At 54.7% G+C, this 26888-nt stretch overlaps 1 protein-coding gene across 4 annotated transcripts in view; it reads left to right on the forward strand.

Moving 5' to 3' along the window:
- Positions 1-26888, forward strand: part of NIN (ninein) — a 99965-nt gene that overhangs the window by 22553 nt on the left and 50524 nt on the right. For all 4 annotated transcript variants that reach the window (XM_044436327.1, XM_044436324.1, XM_044436325.1 and 1 more), the window contains exons 3-4: positions 4993-5074; positions 18052-18221. In XM_044436327.1, the coding sequence (XP_044292262.1) occupies positions 4993-5074; positions 18052-18221 (252 nt within the window). The remainder of the gene's footprint in view (positions 1-4992; positions 5075-18051; positions 18222-26888) is intronic.

The following is a 26888-nucleotide window of genomic DNA, read 5'->3' on the forward strand; positions in this document are numbered from 1 at the left end:
GGTGAAGGCGGTGGCGCAGCATCACTTTGAGGAAGGGATACGTTATAGGAGTGTTTTTGGTTTACAAAAAACACGTTTGCTCAACTTGTGTATTACGGCGAGTTGGACTGCAACTCCCATCATTCCCAAACAGCATGCCGGGGGTTGAATTCCAACTCGTCTAGAGGATGTTAGGCAGGAGACAGCTGGCATAGACACCCGCAGTCCAGCAGAATGGCTGTCTGGGCTTGGCTAGGCCGTGCAGGGCAGCCACCTGGCAAAGGCATTGGACTACGATGCCTATCATTCCCTGCCAGTGCGGAATTTCATGAGAATGATGGGGGTTGCAGTCCAACACATCTGAGGACACAAGATCAGCAAGGCGGTGCTGGGTGCATATCGGGGGCGGGAGTTGCCCTGTGATTGACAGGTCTCCCCTCTGTGTAACTGATCCGGGGGCCCTGCTCTATGACGTGGTGAGTGGCTCTTAGGGGGCTAAGCTCCCCTTCCCCCTTCCTTTATGAAATGCATTCGGTCCGCAAGGTACAAAATCAAACAAACTTAGAATGCTACAAACGCAGCAGCTGACCGGAAGACTCAAATCTAACATAAAGGGAAACGATAAATGCCGGCACCAGTACAAGTGCATCTGACTTCACTGAAAACGGTTTTGCAATAAAGTACAGTATTGTGATTATGTTGCACTTACAGCTCACCTCCTTCCTCTTACAAGAACCCACAGTGGCTTCCAAGCTCTCCTTCCAGGTCACTGGCCGGCACTGGCTTCCCTTTTCTTTTGAAATGGGGGAAGAAACAGAACACCAGTAAAAGTTATTTAGGGGCAGTCCTCGGTACACTGTGCTGGCTGGTGTCCCTGGAAGCCGTACTCCTCTTTTCTCATCAAGCAGACACAGGATTGTGCCTGTAATCCCATAAAAAAGCTCCAAACTCAACACACTAGCCAGCATGTTTTGGCAACAGAGATGGAGAATAACAGGCCAGTAACACCACGGGAAAAAGGCTTGGGAAAGAGAGAGGACGCACCCTGCTGTTGTGTCAGAAGGGCATTAATGCAGAAGGAAGGGGGGGTTGGCTCCCCCATCTCAGAATATTTGGCCAAGCAACGGAATTGTTCACTCCCCTCTGAACTGGGGTGGCGCGTGGGCGATGAGGCTGGGCAGAACCGGGTCCAGCCACATACCCTGAAGCGCCTTGACTGTGGAAGGTCAGTCCCGCCTGCTACGCCTGGGACCGGGGAGGGGCAGCCAGGTGTGGGGGCACCTCCTTCGCACGCTTGATCCTTGCCCAGTCGTTCGTTGGGCGATGGGTTTGTGGTGGTGGCTGGCAAGGTCACCCGGGACTGGATCAACCGGCGCGCTGGAGTAGCCGTCGGGGGGCTTCTCGGTGTGATCGCTGGCTGCCGAGTTTCCAAGGGAGGGTGCCTTTTGGTTGCGGGCCACCCAGAAGCAAGATGTCAGGCGGGACCTGCCTTCCTGCGCTTGGATTCTGGGCAGGCTGGAGGCCGCTTTTTGCGGGCTCGGGGTGAGCCCTCCCCAGACTCTCCTCCCTCCGTGAATTGGCCTCCTTCCCACCGTAGCCCGCTGCTCTTGATCCTCTTCCTCTCTCATCCTTGCCACCGGCAACGATCTGGGGAGGAAGCCGGCCCTGGCCGCCTCTGCTCTCCTTCGTGGCGTCGGCATTATTTGGGTTGGGGGCAATTGGCAGATGAGCAAGCAGTTTGCAAAGGGGAAGAAGAGGGGGAATCCGGGGGGGGGTCAGTGGGCCCCCCAGCAGGAGCCCCACTATGTTGACCTCTGACACCTGCCGTGGGCCAAACCTCGGTGAGCCTTCCGTTCAGACAGCTGAACCCGAGTGGGTTTTGCTTTCTGCCCTTGACAGAAGCAGGGTGGTTTCCCTCTTGATTTCACTGGTGGACTTTTTATTTCCACGCCGCTTCACGAAAGTTGTTTATTGGCAGGCTTCTGGCTACGGCACCCGTCTCCGTAGAGCCCAGGGGCCTGATGTGGCACGAAAGCCACTTGCTGCCGATAGCCAGCGCCGGAAATCTCAAACAAGCAAAATGATCCATCCAGTTGCAATTAGCTGGCGAGGTGCTTGAAGCTTGCCTGGGCAAAGCCTTTCCTGAGCAGCAAGCGAGGCTTGGAGGGGTGGGGCGTCAGCCCGGGAAAGTCTCTCCAAAGAGGATAAATATAGTGTGGCAGTTTGGAATTAATGGTGGCAGCGGCATCGGGGGGGGGGGGGAGAATAGGAACCAGTTGCACATACTGTACAGAAGCACGCACGGCGGTATTTTTATATCCGCAAAGCATTTGCCATTTGGACGGGGAAGCCCTAAATAGTGCGCACAGATGAGAGCAAAACCCAAAGATCCCCGAACATCTGATGCCACACACGAACTCCGGCAGGCGTGTCCGAGGGGGGAGGCCCAGCGCCAGCACATCGCGTTCCTGCAGTGCGCGGCAGTCTTGCTAGACGAGGGCTTTCCTTTGTGGTCCCTGCAACCGCCCTGCAGGCTGGCTCGCGACTGTCATCCAGACAGCCGGGGCCGGGTCACAGCCAGGCCTGGTGCGAGTCCCCGCTCAGCCATGCAGCTTGCTGGGGGGCTCTGGGGCCGCCACTGACTCTCCGGCTCAGCCGCCTCGCAGGGTTGTTGTGAGGTTAAAATCGAGAGGTGCAGGAGGAGTGCTTGAGCTACCTGGAGTTCCTTGCAAGAGGAAGAAGGTGGACTGTAAATGGGATGAGCAGTCGCAGCCCTGGCCACCGTCTTCCTCCCCCTCCGTTTGCGGGGAGGTGAGGATGTGGGAGGGTGTCTTGCCACTGAATACCACCCCGCTAACCCACGGCACAGGCAAGATCTGGAGCAGACGCCTCCTGATCCGTTTCTCAGTCTCTTAAGAATATAGGAAGAGGCAAAGATCTGTTGAAAGCAGCTTCCTCATTCCCACCGGATGCCTCCGCGAAGAGATGAGGACATCAGTCGCTGCCTTCCCTCAAGGGCCACATAGCCAGTGCTGTCCACACTGACTGGCAGTGGCTGTCCAGGCTTCCAGGTGGGTTCTTCCCTGGCCCCACCTGGAGGCATCCAAATGCATAGCAGGGGCCTGGGCGCTGAGGTGCGAGCATACCCCGAGCAAACCCACCCTCCAGCCCCTCCAGCCGCTATTCCAGACCATGCTGCCTCCGGCCCTGAAGGCAGCACTGGCTATACCTCCATATACCTGCTATATGAAGGTATACCTGGCGTCCTCCCTGACCCCCTACTCTCTCAGGGGAAATGCAGGCAGGCAGCTCCGAAGCACAGAGCAAAAGAAGCAAAGCTTCAGCCAGCCTGAATCCGACCTATCAAGTGCCCGACACATTTCGTCCAGACTTTCCACAAGGGCAGAAGCCCCGGCTGGGCGGATGGACCCCATGCAATGCAACAGCCACGCTCCGTCTCATCCTGCCTGCTTCTCCTGTGGATCTGTGGCCCGTTTGGAGTCCATGCAGCGCAAGAGCAGAATGTAAGACAGACTCACTGATGGGGACACCAAGGGACCCACCATCACCGTTTCACAGCGGGGTGCTTGGAAGGGGCCTGGTCTTTGTGCCTCCAACCTAGTGAAAAACCTCACCACATTCCAGCTTAAAGACCTCAAAGACTCGAGGGGTGTATCGTAACACAGGCTTTTGTGGACCAGGCAGGGCTGAGAAGAAGGAGGTCCTGCATTCCGTTCCGGGCTAAGGATATATGCTGATTTTGGTTTTGCTTGCAAAACTCATGAGCCTCTTCTGTTCAAAGGCCCAGACTCTGTGTGTTGCCTGGAAAAATGGTGAATTATTCAACACGAGCTTGGATGCATCTCCTTCTTGCTTCCATGTTTGGTTTGCTCAATGATTCCCAGCAAGCTAAATCGGCCATGCTTTATTCTAAAGAGGAAGTGTGTGCAGATGCAGGAAGCTTTGTGCAAATTTGCCGAGATTTATGCAAATCTCCCCTTTGATTGTTGTGCCGTTTGTGTGAATCTCTCGTATGTGCATAGTTGAGCGGGGATGGCAAACAGGAATGGCGCATGAGACGAGCGGCGAGGCAACACTGACAGAAGCCCGGGGGTCTCAAACAGAACTAGTGTTCCCATTCCTGCTCCCAGCATCCCTCACCAGTGGCCCAGGGGCTTCTGGGAGTTGAAATGCAAAATATCTGGGCATCTGTCATCCACCCAACCCCGGAGCAGAATTTATGCCACAATAAATCGTCATACTGCAGATAACTCTTGGTTGCTTCTGCACCAGGAGACTGGGAGTAACCAGGTTGTGCCTTGGGAACAGAGTAACAGTCTTATTTATCTAGCACGCTTGGTGTGCAATGTGCGTTAGAAAATACAAGAAGGTCCCTGCCCCAAGGAACTTCCAATCTAAAATTTGAAAATGAGGAAACAACAGAGGAATGGAGGAGGAAAGAGGGCATCGTGAGGTATTCAGAAAGGCACTTCCAAATATCTGGCCGAGAAGGAATGTATCTTTTGAGGGAATGGATGGAGGAGGTGTCTGGAGCTGCAGCAGTGTTGCTCTCAGGCAGGGATATAACAAGGTTCGAAAGGATGGCGACTGGGCTGCAGCTTTGCCTGTGAAGACCCTGAGGACTATATAAAGACTAGTTGTTTGTTTATTATATTTCTGTCTGGCCTGCTTTCCTGCCAAGGATCTCAAGGTGGCTTAGATCATTCTCGCCCAGCTGCTCTCAGTCTTCTCCCCACAACAACAACCCTGTGAGGTAGGTTGGGCTGAGAGTCTGTGAACGGCCCCAGGTCACTCGGGGCTTCATGGCGGAGCGGAGACCCGAACCCGGATCTCCTGAGTCCCAGCACTGCGCTCTTAACCTTTGTGGCACCCTGGCTCTCACCGCTATCATTCTGGGCAAGGGAGTGCAGACTGAACTCTGTTCAGGGAACTAATACCCCGTGTCTCTTTCTCTACGAAGTGCTGAAAATGTTCTCTTTCCTTTTCTTGAAGGTCCACTTTGACCAGTTCAAGGATGCCTTGGTCCTCATCTTGTCCAGTACATTAACAAACGAGGAGTCCTTCCCGCAACCAGGTAAGCCGCACCTTTGAGTTAAGAGCTTGGTAGGACTTGGGTCTGTTCCAAGTGTTGCCAGACGCGATGCGGGGCCACGAGGGGGTCACATCCAGGGGACTGAGCTGCATACGTATTCTGCAGCCCAGCACTGTGGACCATGGGGCTGGGGGCGACTCAGTTTGGTGTGTTAGGCTTGATCTGCCCCTTGGCACGGACGCCCCGGTTCTGCACGCCCCATCTCCTGGTTTTCATCTTCTCCCTCTCCTCCTTCCGGCCAGCGCCAGGGCGGCAGAATGGATACGCACAGCCGGTGTGCTGTGGCAGTTCGGGGGTACTGAACTCGAGCCCCCGCTTGGCTGTGCAGCTAGTTCACTGGGTAACTCTGAGCCAGTCCCTGACTCCCTAGTCTACCTCGCAGGGTAGTTGTGGGGGTAAAATGGAGAAGAGGAGCTCACATCAGCTGCCGTGGGTGCTCTGCTGGTGGGAAAAAGGCAGGATGTAGCGTTTGTGCTGCTGGAGGTGACCGTGAAGCCCCCGGCAGGCGTCCCCGTACATGTGGAAGGATCCGGCCTGCACGCTCCAGCTGTGAGCTCTCTGGGAGGAGGGCTCCCAAGGGGCCCGTTGGAGCTGCTCTCGGCTGGTGCAGGGTCAGAGCGCCTCGCGATCGGGGGCCCTGGAGAGCCAGGCTTCCCAGGCCCTGGCGGCAGCAGAAGCCCATTCCGCGCACCTTGCCGGCCTTCCCCAACAACACGGGGGGCTTGGCATCCACCCCAGGCCCCCTTGCCTCCAGGCAAGCCTCTTCGGCAAATGCCGGTAGAGGGCCGGGTGGGCCAGGGCGAGCCGCAGGAGAGAGACGGCTAAGTGGGAGGGACTAGTGTCTTGGGGAAGGCTGGCCCTGTTGACCCTCCAAGCTCCCTTTGAGAAGCCTTCACTTTTCCGGGGACCTCTACGTGGACAGCCCTGGCTTGTGGTCACCTGACAGAGGAGTGTGTCTTCCAGTGGGCGTGCGAGCCTCGCCTTGGGTGGCGCGTCGCTAAGTGAACCAGAGCTGCGGCCTTCATCTGGCTCCCTGCCCTACCAGTGGGCGCTGCTCCGAGAATGAATCATACAACCATGGAATCAGAGAATAGTAGAGCTGGATGGGGCCAAGAAGGTCATCAGGTCCAACCCCCTGCTGTTGCAGGACACCAAGTCACACCGTCCCACTCAGAGGGCTGCCCAGTTTCCCCTTGAATGCCTCCAGTGTGGGAGAGGCCCCCACCTCTCCAGGCAGCTGGTCCCACTGCCGTGTTGCTCAGACAGTGGGAAAGCTTTTCCTGATGTCCAGCCTGAATCTGGGTTGTCGCAGTTTGAATTGACTATTCTGTGTCCTGCACTCTGGCATCAGCGAGGAGAGATCCTGACCTTCCTCTTTGTGGCAGCCTTTGAGGTACTTGTAGAGGGATACCATGTCCCCCCTCAGTCTTCTCTTCTCCCGGCTGAGCATGCCCTGTTCTCCCAGCCCCTCCTCACAGGGCAGCGTTTGGGGTGAGACCAAGCCGCCATAAAAACAGAGTTTTGCCTGATTCGTCAGGACACGTGGCGCACAGCTGGGTTTCTGCACAACTGGCTGTTCCTCCAGGCTGTGCTTTGGCACCTTGTCTGGGCAGAACGTCGGTACAGAGGGAACGGCAGCCCTTCCCCCAGTACTGGAGTGTTTCCAAGCTTGGTCTGTAATCAAGAAGGAGAGAGCTCGCTTTTTCCACAGCAGGGTGGCCCCTGGAGCACTCAGAGGGCCCCGGTGCTGGGTCAGTGTGAGGTCCACCCAGTCCGGGTCCTGGTCCAACCAGTGGCCAACAGCTGTGTGCGGGAACACACGAGAAGGCAGCAGCACCCTGCCACCCATGTTCCCCAGCAACTGGTTGACATGGGCATCTCGCCTTCGACCCTGCAGGCAGCATCAGGACTAGTTGGTGGCCTTTGCTTCAGCCCCCGAAGCTGTCGATGGTCCCCGTGAATGAAGAGGACTAAGGGCGTCTCTGCATGGCAAAGCAGCCGAGCGTCTTGCCCTCCCTTGGCTCCCAACCAAAGAACTGGGGCGGGGGGGGACTGCATTGTTGTGGGAGAGGCCGGGGTTCCCTTAGGGTGCCGGACTCTGGGTTGCGCTCTTGCTGCCCTGAACTCAGGCTGCTGACCATGCGGTGCAGCGTGGGCAGAGAAGTCGAGGCGAGCTTCGCCCCCTGGCCCTGCCCTGCATATTTTGCCAGGTTGGCTTTTTAGCCCACGCAGTGGCGGCCTTTCCGAGGCAGCTGGACCGGCCTCGGATCGCTCGTCTCCCGCTGCCTCCTCACCGGCATGTCCCCCCTTCCCCCCTCGCCAGCGTTAGAGGGCGGCCCCTGCAGTTGGTTCCTTGAGGAATGCAAGGCGGAGGTGGGCAGCCCCCCAACGCCCCCGTGGGCTCAGAGTGGGGAATCCCAGGACCCTCTCGGGGCTGCAGGATGCATGAGAATCTCAACAGCCGTCGGCCGTGTTGACTGGGAATTGTGGGAGCTGGAGTCCAACACATCTAGAGGGCTCCAGGGTGGAGAAACCTGCTCGAGATCCTCATGGCCTCCGTTCCGTCCTGATGTGCCTTGTGTTTGTGTGAGATGATGCTCGAAACCGGCTTTCTGTTCGCCACACGATGCACTGTGCGCCCCTGGGCCCCGTGTCCGCACGGGGGCTTGGAGCCTGGCGGCCGACCATCTTGCTGGCACGCCACGCTCAGCCTGAGATCCGGGAAAAGTTTCTCTTGCCTAGAGCATTCCCGGGCTGGGAGAGGACGGATGCACGGGCAAGTCTCTGCAGGGAAGCGAAGAGCACAGTGGTGGAAGGGGGGTGAGAAAGAGTGAGAGGGGGGCCTCAATGGAGGATTAAATTGAGGCCGGCTAGGCCGGCGATGGTGACGGCTGCGGTCCTTTGCACTCTTACGGGGAATGCGTCCCACTGAAGCCAAGGGACTTCCTCCTGAGTAGACCTGCCCAGGACTGCATTGCCAAGGTAAGGAAATAAGTTGGCTGCCTTTAGAAAAATGAACGAAGCGGTCTCGTCGGCTAACAATCAGTTACTAAATCCAACATAATAACACAGGCAAGGGAGCAGCGTACCCAGAAGAGCGATCATTTTCTCAAATAGCTGCTGAGCTTTATTAATTTTGACAGTAAATGAAAAGAATGCCTGTTGAGGGAGTTCTTTTGCCCAGTCCCAGGGCTACAGGTGCGCACTTGTCTGTGCTTGCAAAGAAAATATTTTAAACCTGACTGGGTTGGTTGTGCAGAACAAATGTTTCACCCCGGGGTAAATACAGGAGTCTGTGCAGCCTGGAACGACGGGGGCACAAACTGCGGAGGTTCAGTGGCTTTGTTCCCGTAGACTTTCCTTGTGCACCTTGAGGTTTTCAATGTCAGTTGAAGCTTCTGTGCTGCGAACAAAGAGGACACAGAGATGGGCAGCCCATTTGGCAAAAGAGGGGAGAGGCGCTACAGAACTTTTAAGGGGTGATCTCTGAGGAGAAGGACCTACAGCAACCTCCCCTAACTGGGTCGTCCCGTCCCCCCATGCACTGATTTCCAGTTCCCATAATTCCCAGCCGGATGGAGGATCCTGGGGTGGGCAAGGCGAGTGGAAGCATGTGGGGGCACTGCTGGGGGGCACTGCTGGGGGGCACTCCTGGTTCAGTCATTGGAGGCCTTCCAGTACTGGGCATCTGCTCGGTCTCTGTTTTTCAAGCTGCGGTGCTCTCCCACTTAGGCTGCTGGGAAGCATTGTGGGCTGTCTTCGAAGGCCGTTTGGAAACTCCCGTTAGTCCAAACCGCGGCCCCTGGGTTGCCACCTGGGACTGGCTGGAGGGGAAGCATTTCTCACTGGTTCTGGAGCAGTTTCTCTGGTTGCCACAATGCAAAACTCTGGTCTTGGGCTTGATAGTTTGAGTTTCCCATGGGACATTTGGGTGGCTTTCAAAGTGAACTGGACAAAGCATAGTGTCGGGATGGGTTCTGTAGTGCGGCCATCCCACACAGCTGAATAATTGGGTAGAGAGAGAGAGAGAGAGAGAGACTTGGTGGTTCAAGCTGCAGGGCGCTTTCCTTCTCCTTGCCTGGTTGCGGTTCCATGAGCCACACCTGCAATCTCCGCATTGCATGCGTTTTGGCCAGCCAGTTGGCTACAAATTCTTGTGATTCACTCAAGGGGCACATCCTGACTTGGCGCTTAGAGACAAGCCTTGTCTATTTCTGGTCCCTCGGAACGGCTCCAGCACACGGCAGCCGGCCGGGTGGGTTGGGTCTGATGAGCTGCGTCTAATTCCTGTCAGTGGGTCCTGCCCTCGCCTTGCCCCTGTGAGATTTCAGAGGCTGACAGAATTTGGGTGGAAGCCCTGAAGACGTAGCGTGAGCGCTTTGCGTCCTTACGCTCCACTTGACTCAGGAGAGCCCCGGTTCCCGCTTTCTCCAACCCGGCGCCCTGAGCCAGGACACCCAGCATGCCCTGCTTTGCCATTCAAGGCCCCTGCCAAGCCGCTTTGATTACGGCAGGAAGCAGCAGCGCAGAAATGCGTCCCCTTCCCCCCTTCCGCATCTGTGCAGACAGCAGCCAAGCTCGAGAGCAGAGGGACGGGGAATTCTGAGAGCGGGCAACAGATCCAAGCGCCCCCGTGAGCCTCGGTTCCATGACAGCGCTGGAAGGGACGCAGTGGGCACCCTGGCCAGACCCTTTCTGGGGGGCCCAGACGAATTTTGGCCGAGGGCAGCAAAATCGCTGCAGCCGGCCTGCTTCTTGGCTTCCCAATCAGTGCCTTTAGCTGCGGCAGCCAGGAATGGGCTGGCGGCATCCAGGGCCCACACGGTGGGTATTTGTGAATGGGATCACCTTTTAAGAAATGCCACTGCCTTTTCTGCCCTTTTCTGCTGGGCCGGTGCGGAAGGTTTTTTGTTCCGTGTGTGTGAAGAAGAAGGAAGAGGAAGCGAGGGAAGCCTTCTTAATTCTGCAGGGTGGGCGGGCGTGAATATTTCACAACCAGGATCTTCTGAGCCTCGAAAGCAAGACCTCCTCTCTTCTCCACCGCACTCCCCCTCCCCTTCCGGGCCTCTGCCCGCGTAAGGAGAGTCAATATGATTATTCCTGTCCTTGTGGAGAAGCTTTCATCTGATGCTGGAGCACAGTCACGCACAGCCTCGGGCGATGGCTGGCTGCACGGGCGGGCGGGGGGGGAGCTGTCGGACAGGTGCAGGGGCTTCATAGCATCTCCCCCCTCCCAGCAATGTCAGATTCCATGCGCTGCTCCGGCTTCAAAATTCTGCCCCAGGCTTCGAACATCAAGCGCGCTCGAATGCCCTTTGTGGGTACGCATTTCGAGCCGAGCCGAGCCAGAAAGTCCGGGTGGCAAAAGGCACTGCCTGGGGGAGGAGGGGCTTGCGTGCCCCCTTCCAAGTGTGCTCAGAAGGAGGGGGACAGCGGGCATGTGGGGAAAACGATGCTTGCCTTGGTGTGCTCTTCTGCCTTTCATATTCTTCCTCCTGCTGCTGCTGTTGCTGCTGATCAGAGTATGATAATTATACCCAAATCTATATACCACTTCCTATACAGAGTTATCAAAGCAAGCAAACAATACAATCTAGCAATCACACAATAATAGCATGGATACATAGAACCAGAGCGAGTCAGAAGGGGTCTCCCGGGCCATCTAGTCTGACCCCCCGGCTCCAGCCGGCTCCGCTCACGACATGCCCACCATGTGCATGTCCAGCCTATCCTTGGACACCCGCACTGATGGGGCTTCAACCACCTCCCGGGGAAGCCCATTCCATGCTCTGGGGATCCCAACCATCACGAAGTACTTCCTGACACCTAAACTGAACTTGGTTCCCTGAGCTTTGCTCCGTTGGAGCGCATCCTGCCCTCCTCAGCAGGGGAGAACAGGTCTCTACCCACCTCTGCATGACACCCCCTCACATACCTGTACGTTGCAAACAGATCCCCTCAGAGTCTCCTCCAGGTGGAAAAGACCCAGTTCCAACAATGTTAATCAACAGTAAAACTGCCCACCTCCAGAGTGCAAACACTGCTCCCGGCTGGGTCCGGCTTCCGGGAATGTTGGTGAGGAGCCCCTGTCCAAACATGGTGGGTTGCCTGGCGGTCGTGGTCCCCCAGAGCTTGGTGGCTGCACCTGAATGCTGCGGGATGGTTTCCACACCACGGTGGAATGTGCTTGGACCCACACCCCACGCCACACTCCGGCCTTTCCCCATTTAGGGGTGCAAGTGACGGGGGAAGCGGGATGCGGGAAGCCGCCCTCTGTGCAGCCAAGGCACTGGTCTGTGGCATTTTCACGCAACCTCAGCCGCCCAGTAGAAGAGGAACCAAAGAATGGCCATTTGTGGGGGCTGAGCACTTCTGGGGAGCCTTTTTCCTTCGAGCCCCCCACCCCACCCCAGCCCATACCTCCATCTCCACCCAAAGTCTGGGTTCAGACACTCAACGGCTGAGTGCAGGATGGATGCCATTGAACCATGAGTAGCTGTTGCAACATGGGTCGCCGTGTTGTCTGGACGCAGCCAAGAGAACCAACCATGGTGAACAACCCAACGCCGAACCGTGGGTTCTCTTTATGGATTGTCCATGGTTAACAAACCATGGCTTGTTAGCACAGCTGGGTTCAGACAGCCGGGATAATCAGTGTCTGAACAGCAACCCAGGGTTCAGGGACGAGTCATGCTTGACAAATACTCAACCCTAGGTTATCATGTTGCCTGGATGCAGTCACTGTCACCTGGTGGTAAGAAGAGCCAAGGAATGCAAGCAGTGCTGCGGGGGGGGGGGGTGTGCTTTATATTCCCATGGAAACAGCATGAATTTGGTGGAACCAGGTTCAGTTTTGGCACATGGGCCTCGTTCTCAGTGAGGCAGCGGGCCCTGTGTGGTCTCTGCTTCTACAGCCAGCAAACTGGGTTCGTGTGCTTGGAAGACTCTTCCATGGGGCCGGACAGAATGTCACATCCAGTCATCTCTTCCTATTAGCATCTCTCTCGTGCAGAGCAGGGTTGCCTGACCTGCAGGCACAGGTGACTTTACCTGTAGCTCCCTGTCACACTCCCAAACCTACCATGACCAAATTTCCCCTTCAGAGATCTGCGTCAGGCTCACGGGGGAGGGGGAGGGGGCTTCTGACCCCCAACCCACCATCATTCATTCATTTATTTATATTAAAACATTTTAATCATGTGTGCACTCAGAGGGCCAGTGCGATTGTTGCGGCTTTGATGGAGAGCCATTCCAGCTTTTTAAAAGATGTATTTTATTGTATATTCAGAAATCAAAGCCACCAAAGGGGTGCGGGGGGGGGTGCACCACTGAATGGGTAAATTGCCACCTGTAATGATGCAGCGGATGGAGGACTCAGATGGAGCGGTCGTTCAGCAGGATGTATGAATGGATAACTCTGGATACTTGGGCTAACGTTCCGAAGTGTGTGCATTATTATTTTTAATCATAGCTGTATGTCTTGATAATATGACCCCTCTAGGGGTATATAGTATATATGCACTCGTTGCAACAGACTTAACTTTCATGGGGGGGGGGGTGCTTTTGCCTTGCCCTCCGGAGGGCCGCTGCCCTGAAGTGGGTTTAATGCTGTTGGAGCACAAGATCAGGTGCTCCTGGGACCTCACAGAAGATGCTCATCCAGCTGCCATTAGTAACATGCACTCCTGCATGTGCGAAAGGGGGCAGAGCTAGAGAACGAGGGACATTTTAGCTTTGCTTGGTGTAACTTTGTTTGCAGCCTTAGCTGAGGAAAACCTGGCACAGATCTAGCAAGCTGCTCTTTGTCCCTGTCTGTCTGTACCCGTGCTGTTTTCCGAAATCTCTCCTTAAAGGCACGCATTATTTATTTTTTTTATTTAGAAAATCTCTATGCACACACTCCTGTGGGGTAGCTTCTTCTGCTTCGCAAAATCCGATTGCTGGAATGGAATAAAACCTCCCCACCCCGTTTCTCTCCAAGGCAAAGCGAGCAAACGAACAGGCCGGGGAGAATCTGCCAGAGAGCGGCTGCAGGCGGGCAATTGCCAGCAGGCCAGCTTTAATGGGGATGATAAGGTTTGCTTTTGTTCCTGGGGTCTTATTTAATCAGCCTGTCTCGTTTCTGATTTTTCCTATCTGTGCACTTCATCGTACCGGCTTTCATGTGCGAGCTCCCAGCTGCAGGAAACCTTGTTAAAATTGCCTTGTTCAAACACACGTGCGCCTGCCCGCGTTCCCCAGGGGTGCGCGGGATGCACGGATGGGGTGTAAGTCCAGGGGAAATGTGGGGTGGGGGGTGACAATATCAAAGGGTTCCTGGTCCTGTGTATTTTATAATTCATTGCATAGCTAAGCTGCAGAATACATTTCTGCTAACAAGCTTGGAGACAGAAATTGTATCGAAGAGATATTCAGTAAGACGGGAGTGGTGAGGTCTCAGCCTTCCATAGGTTTCTCCTCGAATGCTAATGTGTACCTCGGAGAGAAGATTTCTTTTTCTAGCACTTAGAATTTATTTATTTATTAGCTTTCTATCCCACCTATTAGGAAGTTTGGCTTTCCATTTAATCTGTGCCATTTTCCTGATATTTTAAAAAACCTCATCAGGACCCTCTTAAAATCAAATGCAAAACTGCCTTAATCACCAGATTCATGGCGCAAAGCAGGCTCTCCATATCTCTCTCTCAATCAATCAAAAAGATTGACTCCAAAAATCTAAACCAAAGCTCTCCTTCCTTTTAACTGAATACTTCATTCATTTCAAGACTTCGTTTCCATTCGTGGACTGAGCACAGTCCACCAAAGTCCATCAGTTTTAACACGCTGACCTATTTTGCACATAATGACCAACGACGGTTAATTAATTAGCCCCCAACTGGTCTGGATCACACAGGAGCACATGCAGGTGCCCATTGTCTGCCCGTTGCCACTTCGGCTTTATTTCCGTTTTCATAACAACGGAGAAAGTCCGTTTCCTGGGTTGTCCAGCATGTGGACCCAGAATTCTAGATTTCTGAGGGGAAAACAACCCAGAATTTGATGGTTTAAGTGTGGCTCATTTATTTATTTATTTGTTTGTTTGTTTAAAACATTTCTATGCCGCCCCATTCGCCGAAGCCTCGGGGCGGCTCACGACATAAAATTAAAATATAATACATCCAAATATACAACGAATTAACAATATAAAATAAGTTGCCCTGGCCAGATAAAATAAGCAAATAATATTGACAATTAAAATGACGTTTAAAGAAAAAGGTCTATCATTAGTTCTATATTGACTTGGACCAGCTTTGAGGTTGTGTTTTTGGAGCTGGGACAGGGGAGCTCATGGCAGCTGGGTGGGTTGGATCTCATGCGGGACCTTTGCAACCGGGCTTCCAAGATGAGCTGGAAACCTGGCTGCATTATCTGCCCTACCACCCCCCCCCCCCCCCCAGCAACCACAGCCTAGTCTGATGCTCTTAATTAAGATAGGCTGCATCAATTTATTTGTAGGATAAGGAACCAGAGCTAATGTTATGTGGAACGTTACAAATATTGAGATGATGGAGCAAAGAGATGCCAGAAGAATGAGTACACGGAGATGAGCAGATCTGTGAGGGCAGCTTTGCTGGCTAAAAGAAATAAAGACTTTACTCTTACTAAGAAACGTGCCTGGCACCATTTCTCTATGGGATCGTGCCCTTAATTGCATTGTTTATAGTGAAGGCGTCTGGCTTGTTTTATCACTGCAGCATTTTATTTTTCTCTCGTACTCTTTGAGCAATAAATATACATTTTGTGTTATGTGGTATGGGAAGTGCTTTAGGGACCATAGTCTCTCAAATAATTATTGAAGCCCAGAAAACTCAGCTAGAATGGCTAAATCTGTGGCTACATAGGATCTGTCCCCGTGGCTGCAATTTTCTCTCTCGATCAGGTGAGTCACAGACATACCTGTTCAGGTAAGAGAAACAAAGGAATAAAGCAGGTTCCCCCCCTCCCTCTCTCTCTCTCTGGGGTTTTGCAGTTCTTATCTCATCCATCTTACTGTACAGGTGCTACAACTTTCCTTATTTTGAAAGTATATCTCACCAAGCTACCAAAAATATATTTGTTGTTGTTGTTAGTTGCAAAGTCGTGTCTGACCCATCGTGACCCCATGGACCACACTCCCCCAGGCCCTCCTGTCCTCCACCATCCCCCGGAGTCCACCCAAGCCCTCACCCACCGCCCCAGTGACCCCATCCAGCCACCTCATCCTCTGCCATCCCCTTCTTCTTTTGCCATCAATCCTTCCCAGCATTAGGCTCTTCTCCAGGGAGTCCTTCCTTCTCATCAGGTGGCCAAAGTATTTGAGTTTCATCTCAGCATCTGGCCTTCTAAAGAGCAGCCAGGGTTGATCTCCTCTAGGACTGAACAGTTTGATCACCTTGCAGTCCAAGGGACTCGCAGGAGTCTTCTCAGCACCACAATTCAAAGGCCTCAGTCCTTCGGCGCTCAGCCTTCCTTATGGTCCGGCTTTCACAGCCATACATTGCAACTGGGAAAACCCTAGCCTTGACTATACGCGCTTTTGTTGGCAGGGTGATGTCTCTGCTTTTTAGTATGCTGTCTAGATTTGCCATAGCTTTCCTCCCCAGGAGCAAGCGTCTTTTAATTTCTTGGCTGCAATCCCCGTCTGCAGTGATCTTGGAGCCCAGGAAAATAAAATCTGTCGCTACCTCCATTTCTTCCCCATCTATTAGCCAGGAAGTGAGAGGACCGGATGCCATGATCTTAGTTTTCTTAATGTTGAATTTCAAAAAAAATGTATTAATGTTATTAGTATTTGGGCCATTTAGCTATTCACCCCAGCTCACCCAGTGGGCTTCATGGCTGAATGGAGACTAGAATCCAGCTCTTCTGAGCCCCCGTCCAGTGCTCTAACCACTACACCACCCTGGGGCTGGCACAGCAGTGAGATGATGAACTGACAGTCTGACATACGACAGCCTCGTTCGCTTCGTTTCTTCCTAAAGCCATTTTATCCTGGCTTGTGCTGCCATTTGCTTGGGCTGACTTTTTCTGCTGGAAACCAGCCAGTGTTACTCCTACACAGAGTAGGCTTATTGAAATAAGTGAGGCTTAAGTTAGCCATCGCTCATGCAAGTCCCCCTGATTGCTATGTGGCCGTATTCTGGGTAGGACTGGCGCTGGAGGTTCCCCATTATGTCTGAATCAGCTTTATGCCTTATTTTTATATGAAAAGACGGCAAAGGCGCTTGAGTTGGCCTTCTCTGGGCTGCTTTGTGGCTGTATCTGGACTGAAACTCAGGAGTTTTTAAATCAAAGGTGAATAAGCACTATTCCAAGGGGTCTGATTGGCTTAGTAGAACCCCAGAGATTTATTTAAATTGTATGAGAGAGAGAGAGAGAGAGGTTTGCTGTAATTATAGGATCGCATTAGCAGGGAAGGCGCTGGCCAGGTGCTCGGACGACTTGCCTGCAAGAGCACGTGCTGCCGCTAAAGGTGACTGTCCTGGGACGAGCCTGCCAGGGCTGGCTCCCTGTTTTTGGGGCCTTGGGCAAAAGACCCTCCGTGGCCCCCCCCTCAGAGCACCAGGCCACCAGCTGCTCCCATTCCTCCTCCTCCTCTTCCTCATCAACATTTGCTTAGTGAACGGGGAGAGCCGGGGAGGAGGGTGCGTCCCCTCCTGCTCGCAGCCGCTTGTCCGGGCCAGGGGCAAACGGGCGGCAGTGGCGAGGGTGGGGAGAGGCTCTGGGGCACTGGGCCGAGAGCCCTGCCGGGACGTCCCTGGATGCCCCCCCAGGGCTTCTTCCCGCTCTGCTTGGCACCCATCCAGAGTGTTGTAGAACGGGGTGGCTGGGGGTGCGCCAGTTCTGACTGCAGCAGCAGGAATGCCCTGGTTAATGTCTGAGTGCACGGAAAGATTCCTGTGTGTAATGCAGGGATTGGAGCGTGCGCCACGTGGGGCTGCCCGTAAAGACAGTCCGGACGCTTCAGATGGTTCAGAATAGAGCTGCCAGGACAATAACGGGGACTGGCTTGTTTTCACGTATAACACCAGTCCTCTATCGGTTACACTGGCTGCCAGTTGAAGTCCGGGCCCAATTTAAGGTGCTGGTAATGACGCATACGGCCCTAAACAGCTGGATACCTGAAGGAGCGCCTTCTTCCCCACGTGCCCTCCTGCCCTTTGAGATCTGAGGGGGAGGTCCTGCTCTGGGAGCCCTCCTTGAAGGAGATTAGGAGGGAGAGCACCCGGGGGAGGGCCTTCTCTGCGGTGGCACCCCGACAGGGGAACACGCTCCCCAGGGAGGTCCACCCGGCACCTGCGCTTTTTTTGTTTCGGCACCAGGTGAAAACCTTTTTATTTTCTCATTATTTTAATTGTTAATTGGTCTTAATTGTTTTTATATTCATCACTGGATGCTGTACCATTTTTATCTTATTCGTGCTTGTTGTAAACCGTCCCGAGACGCCAGTAACGGGACGGTACATAAAAGCTTTAAACGAATTAATAAATGTAGAAAGCTAGCACAGCGGAGGGGGAAGCGGCAGTGCCTGCAGCCAAGTTCTGGGGTCCGTTTGGGCCACATCAAGGCCCCTGCGCTGCCACCGCCTTAGACTGCTCGGATACGCATGGGAGCAGCACCCCTTCCTGCAGAGAAGGTCATGTCCTCCCACTCCAGCCCCGGATCGAACTTGCTCCCGAGCAAACCATTCCAGGTTTCTTCTCAGAAGTGAGCTGCGCCGTTGAATGGTACGAGGAGAGGTCGTGGAGGCTCCATCGGTGAGGGTGTTCAAAGATAGGCTGGACATGCTCATGGTGGGCATGTCGTGAGTGGAGCCAGCTGGAGCCGGGGGTCAGACTAGATGGCCTCTGAGGCCCCTTCTGACTCGCTCTGTTTCTATGTTTCTATGTACCGATCCAGTAGCTTCTGCACTCAGTTTGGCTTGCATCTCTCCCTTCCAGATTCTTCTCCAGAAGCCCAACCAAAATACATCAAGGGCGGGAAACGCTATGGGCGGCGCTCCATGCCCGAGTTTCCGAAACCCGTGGAAGAGTTTGCGGAGGTGACAGTGTTTGATCCCGGGAACGAGGCGGCTCAGCCGTCCTGCATCCCCAGCGACGGCTGTGATGAGGTAAAGATTTAAGAGCAACCTTGGTGGATTAAAAGAAGCAAGACTGCAGCTTGGATTCGCGGTGCAGGGAGGTGGGGAGGCCGTTCTTGCCGTGCGGTAGAAGCAGGTCTGATTTATCGGCTCTGGACAAATTGCACACTTTCATGATGGACCTAAACCTGTACATGCTTCACTTCTGTCCCTTTATATCGCGACTTGTTTGTTTCTGGCTGGATTCGTTTGAGAAGAAAAATAGTCTGGAAGCCGTGCTCTTGGGTGTGTGCGTGTGAGCGTGCCCACACATACCTGCTCCCGGTACATTGGGGCGTGATGGCCTGTGTGGTGTGTCGGACTGGCAGCCTGGGGTTTTCATCCCCACTCAGCCAGTCGCTCCCTCTCAGCCCAACCTACCTCACAGGGTTGTTGTTCTGAGGACAAAACGGAGCGGTGTAAGCTGCTTGCATCCCTTACCAGAGGAAAAAGGTGGTTTATAAATGCGATGCAATTAATAGCAGTGGTTATGATAGTGAAGAATAACCATTATTGATGATGATGATGATTGATGATGATGGTGAAGATAATAATTACCGATGATGATGATGATGATGATGATGATGATGATGATGATGATGGGCAGTGTGGCTGGACCTGTGGCCAAAGAGTTCAGCAGCCTTCCCCAACCTGTCCAACACCTCTTGGGAGCACCGGGTTGGGGAAGGCTGGTTGCGGGAGGAGGACGTGCTGCGGCCAGGCAAGCACGGCAGAGGCCCAGCTCTCAAGCAGGCTTCGGAGTGGGTTGCTGGTCCGTGGTGCTGCGTCCGGCAGAAGCGCCCGTCACAGGTGCAGCCGGCAGATGTCAGTGATGCTCTTGACTACCCCCCCTGTGCCGGGGGCTGGGGGGGCCGAGAAGGGAGGGACACCGGGGGACCCCAGCGAACCTCAGCATTGGCTTCCTGACACTGAACAACACGCAAGCGACCGTAGTGACACACTTTTTATTTATTTTATTTATTTATTAAAACATTTGCAGCAGGCGTGTGCTCTGCATGGTGTGAGCGCAACTCTGGAAGAAGGCGCATGAACGGCTGGCTTGCTTTGGCTGGCTGCGGAGCATGGAAAGCATCGAATTTAGCTTGTGAGCTTTGGACCCATGTGGCTCCTTCAGGGCTCCAGCCACTGGCTTGGCTTGGTTTCTTAAGCCATTGCTAAGTTTGGCCTTGGGGCCGTGGGTTGCGTGGGGCACAAATTTGCTATCCTCCCCTCCCCTCCCCTCCCCGCAGGCTAAATGAAGAAATAAATCCGCGCAGGCATTCGTTGGTTGGTTGGTTCATTCATTTTTTAATTTATGGAATGCGCTCCCCAGAGAGGTCCGCCTGGCGCCATCGTTATTTGCTTTTCGGCGCCAGGCCAAGACCTTTTTATTTAAACGTTATTTTAATTAATTGTTAATTTATTTATTCGTTTTATTTATTGCCTGGATGTATCCAATTTTTATATTTTTGTATTGTTATTTATTTGTTGGAAGCCGCCCCAGGGCTTGTGCGAATGGGGCGGCATACAAGCTTCCCAAATAAATAAATAATAAATAATTTCAACCAATTCCTCCCTCCCAGCAGCTCATCCCCACTCAGCTCCTACCTAACCGCTGTGTCCCCAGCCTTGTTCCCTCCCAGGGCACCATCCCATGTGGAATAACCGGGAAGAGGGCCTGCAGCTGTATGCTGGGAGCCAGGGAGTGCGCAGGGAGATTCTGGCCCAGGCCCAGAATTCTCAGCCCGTCCTTCCTCACAGGGTTGTTGTTCCTGTGCGGCCAAGATTGGGAGGAGAACTATGTAAGCTGCCCTGAGTTCCTTGGAAGGGAAAAAGGAAATAAATATAAATATATTTATATAAATTTAAATAAATAAATAGGTCTGTTGCTTTCCTTGATGAGCGTTGTCTTGCAGTAGGAATCCAGACGTGTTTGCTTCGGCTCTGGTATGCGTGTGAGCAGCACGGTGCGTCCCCCGAAGTTGTTACATGATTTATAACAAGGATCTTGAACAATTAAGCGCACTGTCCCCACTGGACACCCCCCCCCCCCCTCCCCCCGGGAAGGCACGGGCCCGTCCCCGCCTTGGCTGGCTCCGGCCCTTCGCCGGTTTCCGACCTGCCTCCTCCCGGTCAGCATCTGTGCTCGCTTGGAGTTTTGATGCCGAGTCAGCAGCAGCCGCCAGTGAAGCCGAGCTGGGGAGGCCCGTTCTAATCAAAACCACAGAGACCTTGAAAGGAAGACGGGCCAGGCTGGATCAGGCCGAGGGCTTGATCCTGCTTCCCGGTGCCAGGACTGGAGGCAGCGTGCGTAGGGACACCAGTCGCTGGGGAACATGGGTGAGAGAGTGCTGTGGCCTTCTTGCCCTCTTGCAGGCTTCTCACAGGTCGGCCTCTGTGCAAGCAGAGGGCTGCCCCTGACGTGCCCTTGGTCTGATCCGGCACGGCTCTTGCTGTGTTCTGTGATGGCCGTCTCCATGCACTCATCCTGCCTCATTCACGGAGCTTTATTGCTGAGGGACGGGCGTCTTTACCTCCTCTTGCGCTTGGAACCCCCTCACGCTTTCCCAGCACCTTCTTCGGTCTTTTGTTTTGCTATGGAAACACCTGGAAGAACCTGGGAGATGCCGCCGCGTCCTGCCAGTTGGACCCGCCTGTCTGTTGCCTCTGATAGTCTCTTCATTCGCCGCCCCCGGTAGCCTGATCCCCCCAACAGTGGCAGGGCAAGAGTTTAGGGGGAAGAGAAGGACCTCCTTACCCCCACAGGGAAAGTCCAGGACACCCCCCCCCCCTTGTGAATTGGAGCTGTTTACCTGGCTGGCAAGAGGTTGCAGCTACCTGGGCTGCAAGCTGACGCTGCAGGGTGAGGATCCTGAGGGAGAAAGCCAGGGCGAAGGGAGAGAAGGGAGGGACAAAGCCAACGGGAAAATATCCTTCTTTTTCGACTGTCTGGACCATGCGACTATACCTAGAAAAACATTTTGGAGTGGCTGATGGGGTCACGCCATGTTTTCCACACCCGCATTTCCACACCATGTTCCCTCCACTGGGCGCGCATCTTTTTCTCAAGAGTAGAACCATCCGGCCTGGCGAAACACGTGTGGCAATGTCAGAAGTCTCTGCGAGCCTCGGCTGCCCTTGGGACGAGCGCCGTGTCCCGTCCCGGCCCCCGTGGGAAGCCACGTTCCTCTGGGCTCTGCTGTCCAGCCAGTGACTTCCTTCTTCCCTGATCCGCTCGAACAATGGCACAATTGTATCTGCCGGCTGTAGCGTTTCCCCAGCAGACGGGCACACTTTGACCGTGTTGGCCCAAGGCTGAGAATTCCGACTTTGGAGAGAGTGAAAGCCCATAATTAAGTGATGGCTGTGATTTGGCCTTCTTGTCCGGTAAAAGCGTGTGCTCTGGACTGGGGTCGGAGGATGAGCAACGACATTCCCGGAGGTGTCTTTCAACTCAGTAGCAATGGCCCAAGAAACGCTAGCGGGGGAGATCAAAACCTGGAAAAAATTCTGGCGTGGGAGCATGGGGTTGCCCAGCATGCTATAAATCAGGACTTTTCTTCTTTTCCTGGGTATTTTTTTATTGCCAAGTGTCAACAAAACAAAAGGGAACGAAAAGATGTAGTGCCATAATTTGGAATACATCAGTTGCAATGCATGTACGGGAAGCATCATTTAAAAATAGAGTCTTTTAGGAATTGTACATAAACTTCAAGAAAAGCAGACCAAATAAATACCCATTTGCAAGGGGTGTCTGCATGACAGCTGTTCAAATATTAAAACATGATTAGATTTTCAACCTCATGCTAAGACTTGAAGGCTGCCTCACACAAACACATCCACCTAGAGAGTCTTTGGACTAGTATAGCGGAATGTAAATTGAATAAATAAATAATTTCATTGCAGCCGAATATGTGAGCAGGAATCTGTTCCTCTTAAAAATGGCACCGCAGAGTCACTAGCCACTTTTAGTGTTTCTCCTCTTATTTCTAGTTACATTTGCAGACCACCCAATAAGTGAAGAGCCCTGGGCAGCATGCAGAAAAAATACAGCATTAAATGCAAGGTAATAACACAGTGCCAATGAAACATTTCATGATAAACCCAGAATAAATCCAGGAACAGCAGTCAGAACAACGGAGTTCATAGTCATACCAGAAGGACAACCAGTGCCAAGATCTAAGACCACTGAAATGCCCAGTCCTCACCTGGTGCCTCAAACACCGTGCTGTGGAAGCCAGGTGGGCTTCTTCAGGGAAGGGGTTCGGCAGGTGGGGTGTCACCGTGGGAAAGGCCCTTCCTCTTGTAAGCACCCCCTGCCTCATTTGACTGGAATTGGGCTTCAGAAGATGGTCTTGGTTAGAGATGAGCAGGTGATCCTCCAGGTAAAAGGGCCCCAAGCCTTTGGGGCTCAGAGCCACCACTTTGAATTGGGCCCGGAAGCAGGCTGGGCGCTGGTGCAGAAGCGAAAGCCACGGTGTAACGTCATTGTGTTGGTCAGCCCTATGAGCCCCTGGGCTGCCCTGTTTTGGAGGAACGGAAGTTCCTGGGCTGTGTTCAGAGGTTGTCCCACACCCTTCGCATTGCAATCAATGCTAACGGCCTTGCCTTGCAGTAATCCGAGCAGGAGGGGACCAGGGCAGGAATAACTGTGGGAAGGCCGTCTCTTTCTGCCAAGAGAGGTTCCTGGGGCACATCGGCCAAACCTTGCCGGTTCTTTGCCGATCCCAGTCCTGCTCTCCGAGACCCTTTAACTGGTGTTTCCAGGGACCGCGCATGGGATCTTGTGTATGCAGCTCATGCATCTCCCCTGAACCACGGAGAATGGGAATTCTCCCATTCTCCCACGGGGAATTTCCCCAGTCCTGCCTTGATTTCAATTCACGCTGAAATTACCCGTGGTCTTCAGTTCCTAGCCTGGGCTGATCCTCCATCTGCAGCCCAGTAATTTAGCCTCCTCCTTCCTGTTCCAAGCTGACCTCACATAAGCAGCCTTTACAAACCAGCGGGGTCTTGGAACAAGCCCTCATAAAACTGGGTAAGTGAGTCAGTTCTTACAGCTGCGACCTCGATAATGGATTTGCCTGCCAGCACCGAGAAACTAATCCATCTCCCCTGCAGCCCCGTGGACGGTGTTGACCTTGGAATTAATGGCAAGGCAAGCCCCGGAGGGATGCTCAGTCTCAAAGGACGGTGCCATGACTTTTGTTCCTCTCTCTCCGTTGTAAAACGGGTGTAAAAGGTTAGTCAGCTAACAAGACCAGTCAATTAACGGAGCTGGTCGGTGACGGCATCTCCCCTCCACCTCAAGCGCAGTTTGCCGCCGAGCAATTTCCCCTCGTGGCTCCGCTCACCCCAGGAATATGCGTATCCACCTGAGAAGATCCCATCAGCACATCGGTTACGGGTCCCTCCTTGGCTTCCGCCCTCTCTTCCGTGTTGCAGCTTTTGGGGAAGCATCCTAGGATGTGCCATTCCTCGCTTTCCCCTCTCCAGGGAGACACTTTGCTGGGAGGAGAGAAGGCCCTTTCTGTCTTTTTCGTGAACTCTGCCAGTGCGCTGACTGATGGCAGATGGTGGCGTTGGAAGGGTCCGTGGGGAGGGTGCCCCCACTGGAGTGCAGGAGTCCAGCTTAAAGCCTCCCTGGCGAAAGGCTGACCAGCCTCTGCTTGGTCCTCCAGGGATGGAGAGCCCCCTCCTCCCTGTGCTCTCTGGGGAAGGCCTCCCCAGCGGACGCCTGAACATGCCGGAGGTGCTGCGGGCAAGAGGAGGGCCCCCTCCCTTTGCCCCTTGGCACTCTGTTCCAGGTGAGACTGGCATTTGCCGGTTATGCGAGGGGCGGCCGAGAAATCCCAGAAATGCCACCCGGTCCTGATGCAGGCCGAGAGGGGAGGGCAAGGAGGGGGTTGCCGCTGCAAACCTGCTGGCGATCATGCCCGGCACGGTGCCCAAGGACAGCTCCCCTTCCAAAGGGGAATCCGGTCCAGCGCCAGCCTTGCCTGCTTCTGCCAGACCAAGAACAGCAACTAACCGGACCCACATAGAGAGAGAAACGCTGGGTCCCCCGCTGGCACACCTGCCCCTCTTCATTTAAGGCCGCTTTCCCCAAGCTTGCGCCCACCAGGTGCGTTGGACTCCCATCATCTCCCAACCAGGTGCTGTAGAGCAGCATCCAGAAGGACGGCCCAGATCTTCCCATGGGAATGTCCATGCTTTAATGCAGGGTGGGGAGTCGATCTCCAGCTTTTTGGCCCCTCCGTTCTCACGTTCCTGGCCGTTGGCCATGCTGGGGAGGGCTTCTGGGCGCAGGGTCAAAACACCTGCTTCTGCCCCGATTTAAGGGCTCTCTGACTCCGGTTTGAACTCTGGGAAGAAAGCACCCTCTATTCTTGGCTCCTTTGCTCGGTGCAATCCGCCGCTCCCTCTTCCCTTCCTGTCAGCAGCTGTGCTTGTTGCAATCTCTTCCCCCCCCCAGATGCAGGATTGGATCCAAACTCTGCGTGTGCTGGGCTTAAAATATTAATCTGGCTTCTGTGCCAAGGGAAGGGATTCCACGGTGCAGGATGGATGCCTGCGAGGCAAGGCCTGGCTCGTATTTGGAGGGCTGATTCGGGGTCGTGTGGAACGCTCCGTTTCCGAGTGTGGGGTGTGCACCGCAGAGGGTGCAGCCGGCAACCTGGTGCCCAGAGAGGAGCCCGCTAGTGGGGAATTCCTCGTGAGCAGCGGGGGCAAGGAGGCAGCGCGGGCCAGTTTTGCACGAGAGGCTTTTCCCGCAATTGTGACGGCACTCCGATTTCAAAGTGGTTTGCCTCCCTGCGTTGCTGGAGCAATGAACTAATGAATGGATAATCGAGAGTGTTTGGCCTGGGAGTCACCACTTCGCCGTCGCGACTGGCAGCCTCTCGGGTGGCCTTCCAAGGGCCGATGGGGCCGTTTCCCCCACCCAGGGTGGAAATTCCCCTCTTTCCCGGCCTCAAACAGCCTCCGGCTTGAGGACGTGGGCTGCCTGCCCCCTGCTGGACGGGCCCAGCGACGCGGCAGCAGGGCTAGGATGTAAGAGCTACCTACCCTGTGCTGTCCGGCACGCAGGGTCGCCGGGGGGCCCGCAAGCCGGATGCCGTGATAGCCGGGCTAGTGGCACTCGCCTCCAGCAGACAAGCGTTTGGTGGCAAGCTCTTGATCCCACACTGCGGAAGTTCGACACGGCCTATACTCGCGCTGCTGCTGTCATTTTACATTTGTAGCCCACCGTTCCTCCTCTTGCAAAGAACCTGAGGAAGCTGTGGGGGTTATGCCGAAAAGGAGACATTTGAACTCTTGGGACAGGGGTGGCAGGGTAAGGGGGGGACCCACCGGGGAAGAGGAGCCATGCATGGGCTCTTTGGGGATGCCCGGGCAGGCCGGATGCGGCCCATCAGCTCAGCACCCCTGCTGCCGATCGAAGGGTTGAACACTGAAGGCTGAATCAGGTGCTGTGCGAAGAAGAGGCTGCATCCCTGTAGAGCAGACTCCCCTGAGCTGGTGCCCCCGGGATGGATTGAACCACAGCTTCCATCATCCCCAACAACATGTTGGGTTCCCCCCCCGTCAGCATCCGCCTGACTGGGGAGGGGCTCCCCAAATGTGCCTCCGTGCTCGGGCAGGCTTGTGGTATCAGAAGCAGCCGCTCCTTGAACCCGGGCTGCGAGCATCTTCTGCCCCGCTGAGCCCCGCACAGCACTGCTGGCCACGACGGCGCCTCGGAGGGCGCGGGAAGGGGTTCCAGCTGCTTCCAGCAGTGCTGAGCATCTGGCAGGCCGTAGGGTGGGCGCTGCCCCTCCTCTGGAGGGACCCCGTCGCCTTGCAGGCCCACTTGAAACGGGATCTCAGCTCCGCTGAGCCAGAACAAAAGCCCCTCCTGAAGGGGACACGCAAGCTGTGAGAGGCTCGCTCAGTGTGTGGACGACAGATCAGGGAGCAGCCGAGAGCGATGGGGCGGCTGGTTCGGGGGCTGCAAGCCACTCTGCATGCAGAAAGTCCCACGCCGGATTCCCGGGGGCATCTCCCAGTGGGGCAGGAAAAAATTCCCACCTGCAGCTGCCAGCCGGTTTTGCCAGTGCTGGGCCAGAGGAAGCAGCGGTCTGAGCTCCTGGGGGGCCTTTCCCTCCCTCCCTCCCTCCCTCCTATCCTTAAAATCAGCCCGAGAGATTGGAAGGACACAGCCGTGCCCAAACTCCTGGAAAACCCGGGCGCGCCCGTCGCCTGGAAGCAGAATTCCCCGTGAGCGTTGCTGCGATTTGTCACAGAGGCCAGGAGAAGCACGCCGGCACACACGTGTGTTTCCAAACAAAGCCGCTGCCGTATGCGCCGCCAGTGCTCTTAATGAACCGTGCTTCTGTCCCGGAGGAGAAGAAAGCTCCGTTTTGCGCGGCAGATGGCCGGGTGGGCGAGCCTGCGAAGTTGGGAGGGAGAGGGGCTGCGCGAGCAAGATGCTTCCACAGACCCCGCGTCAGGTCATTGTGCGAGTCAGACCCATCTGCGGGAAGGCTGCCCGGCTGTCAAAATAATGCATGCTTGGAATTCGGCGTGGCGAGGCGTGCGCCCCCGGCCCCCGCGGAGCGGCTGACCCCCGTCCAGCTGCAGAACAGAGGCCTTCTGTGGAAGAATACCTGGCATGGG

This window comes from Varanus komodoensis, unplaced genomic scaffold (genome assembly GCF_004798865.1).
Source record: "Varanus komodoensis strain SLA01 unplaced genomic scaffold, ASM479886v1 scaffold3, whole genome shotgun sequence".
NCBI classification, from domain to species: Eukaryota; Metazoa; Chordata; class Lepidosauria; order Squamata; family Varanidae; genus Varanus; species Varanus komodoensis.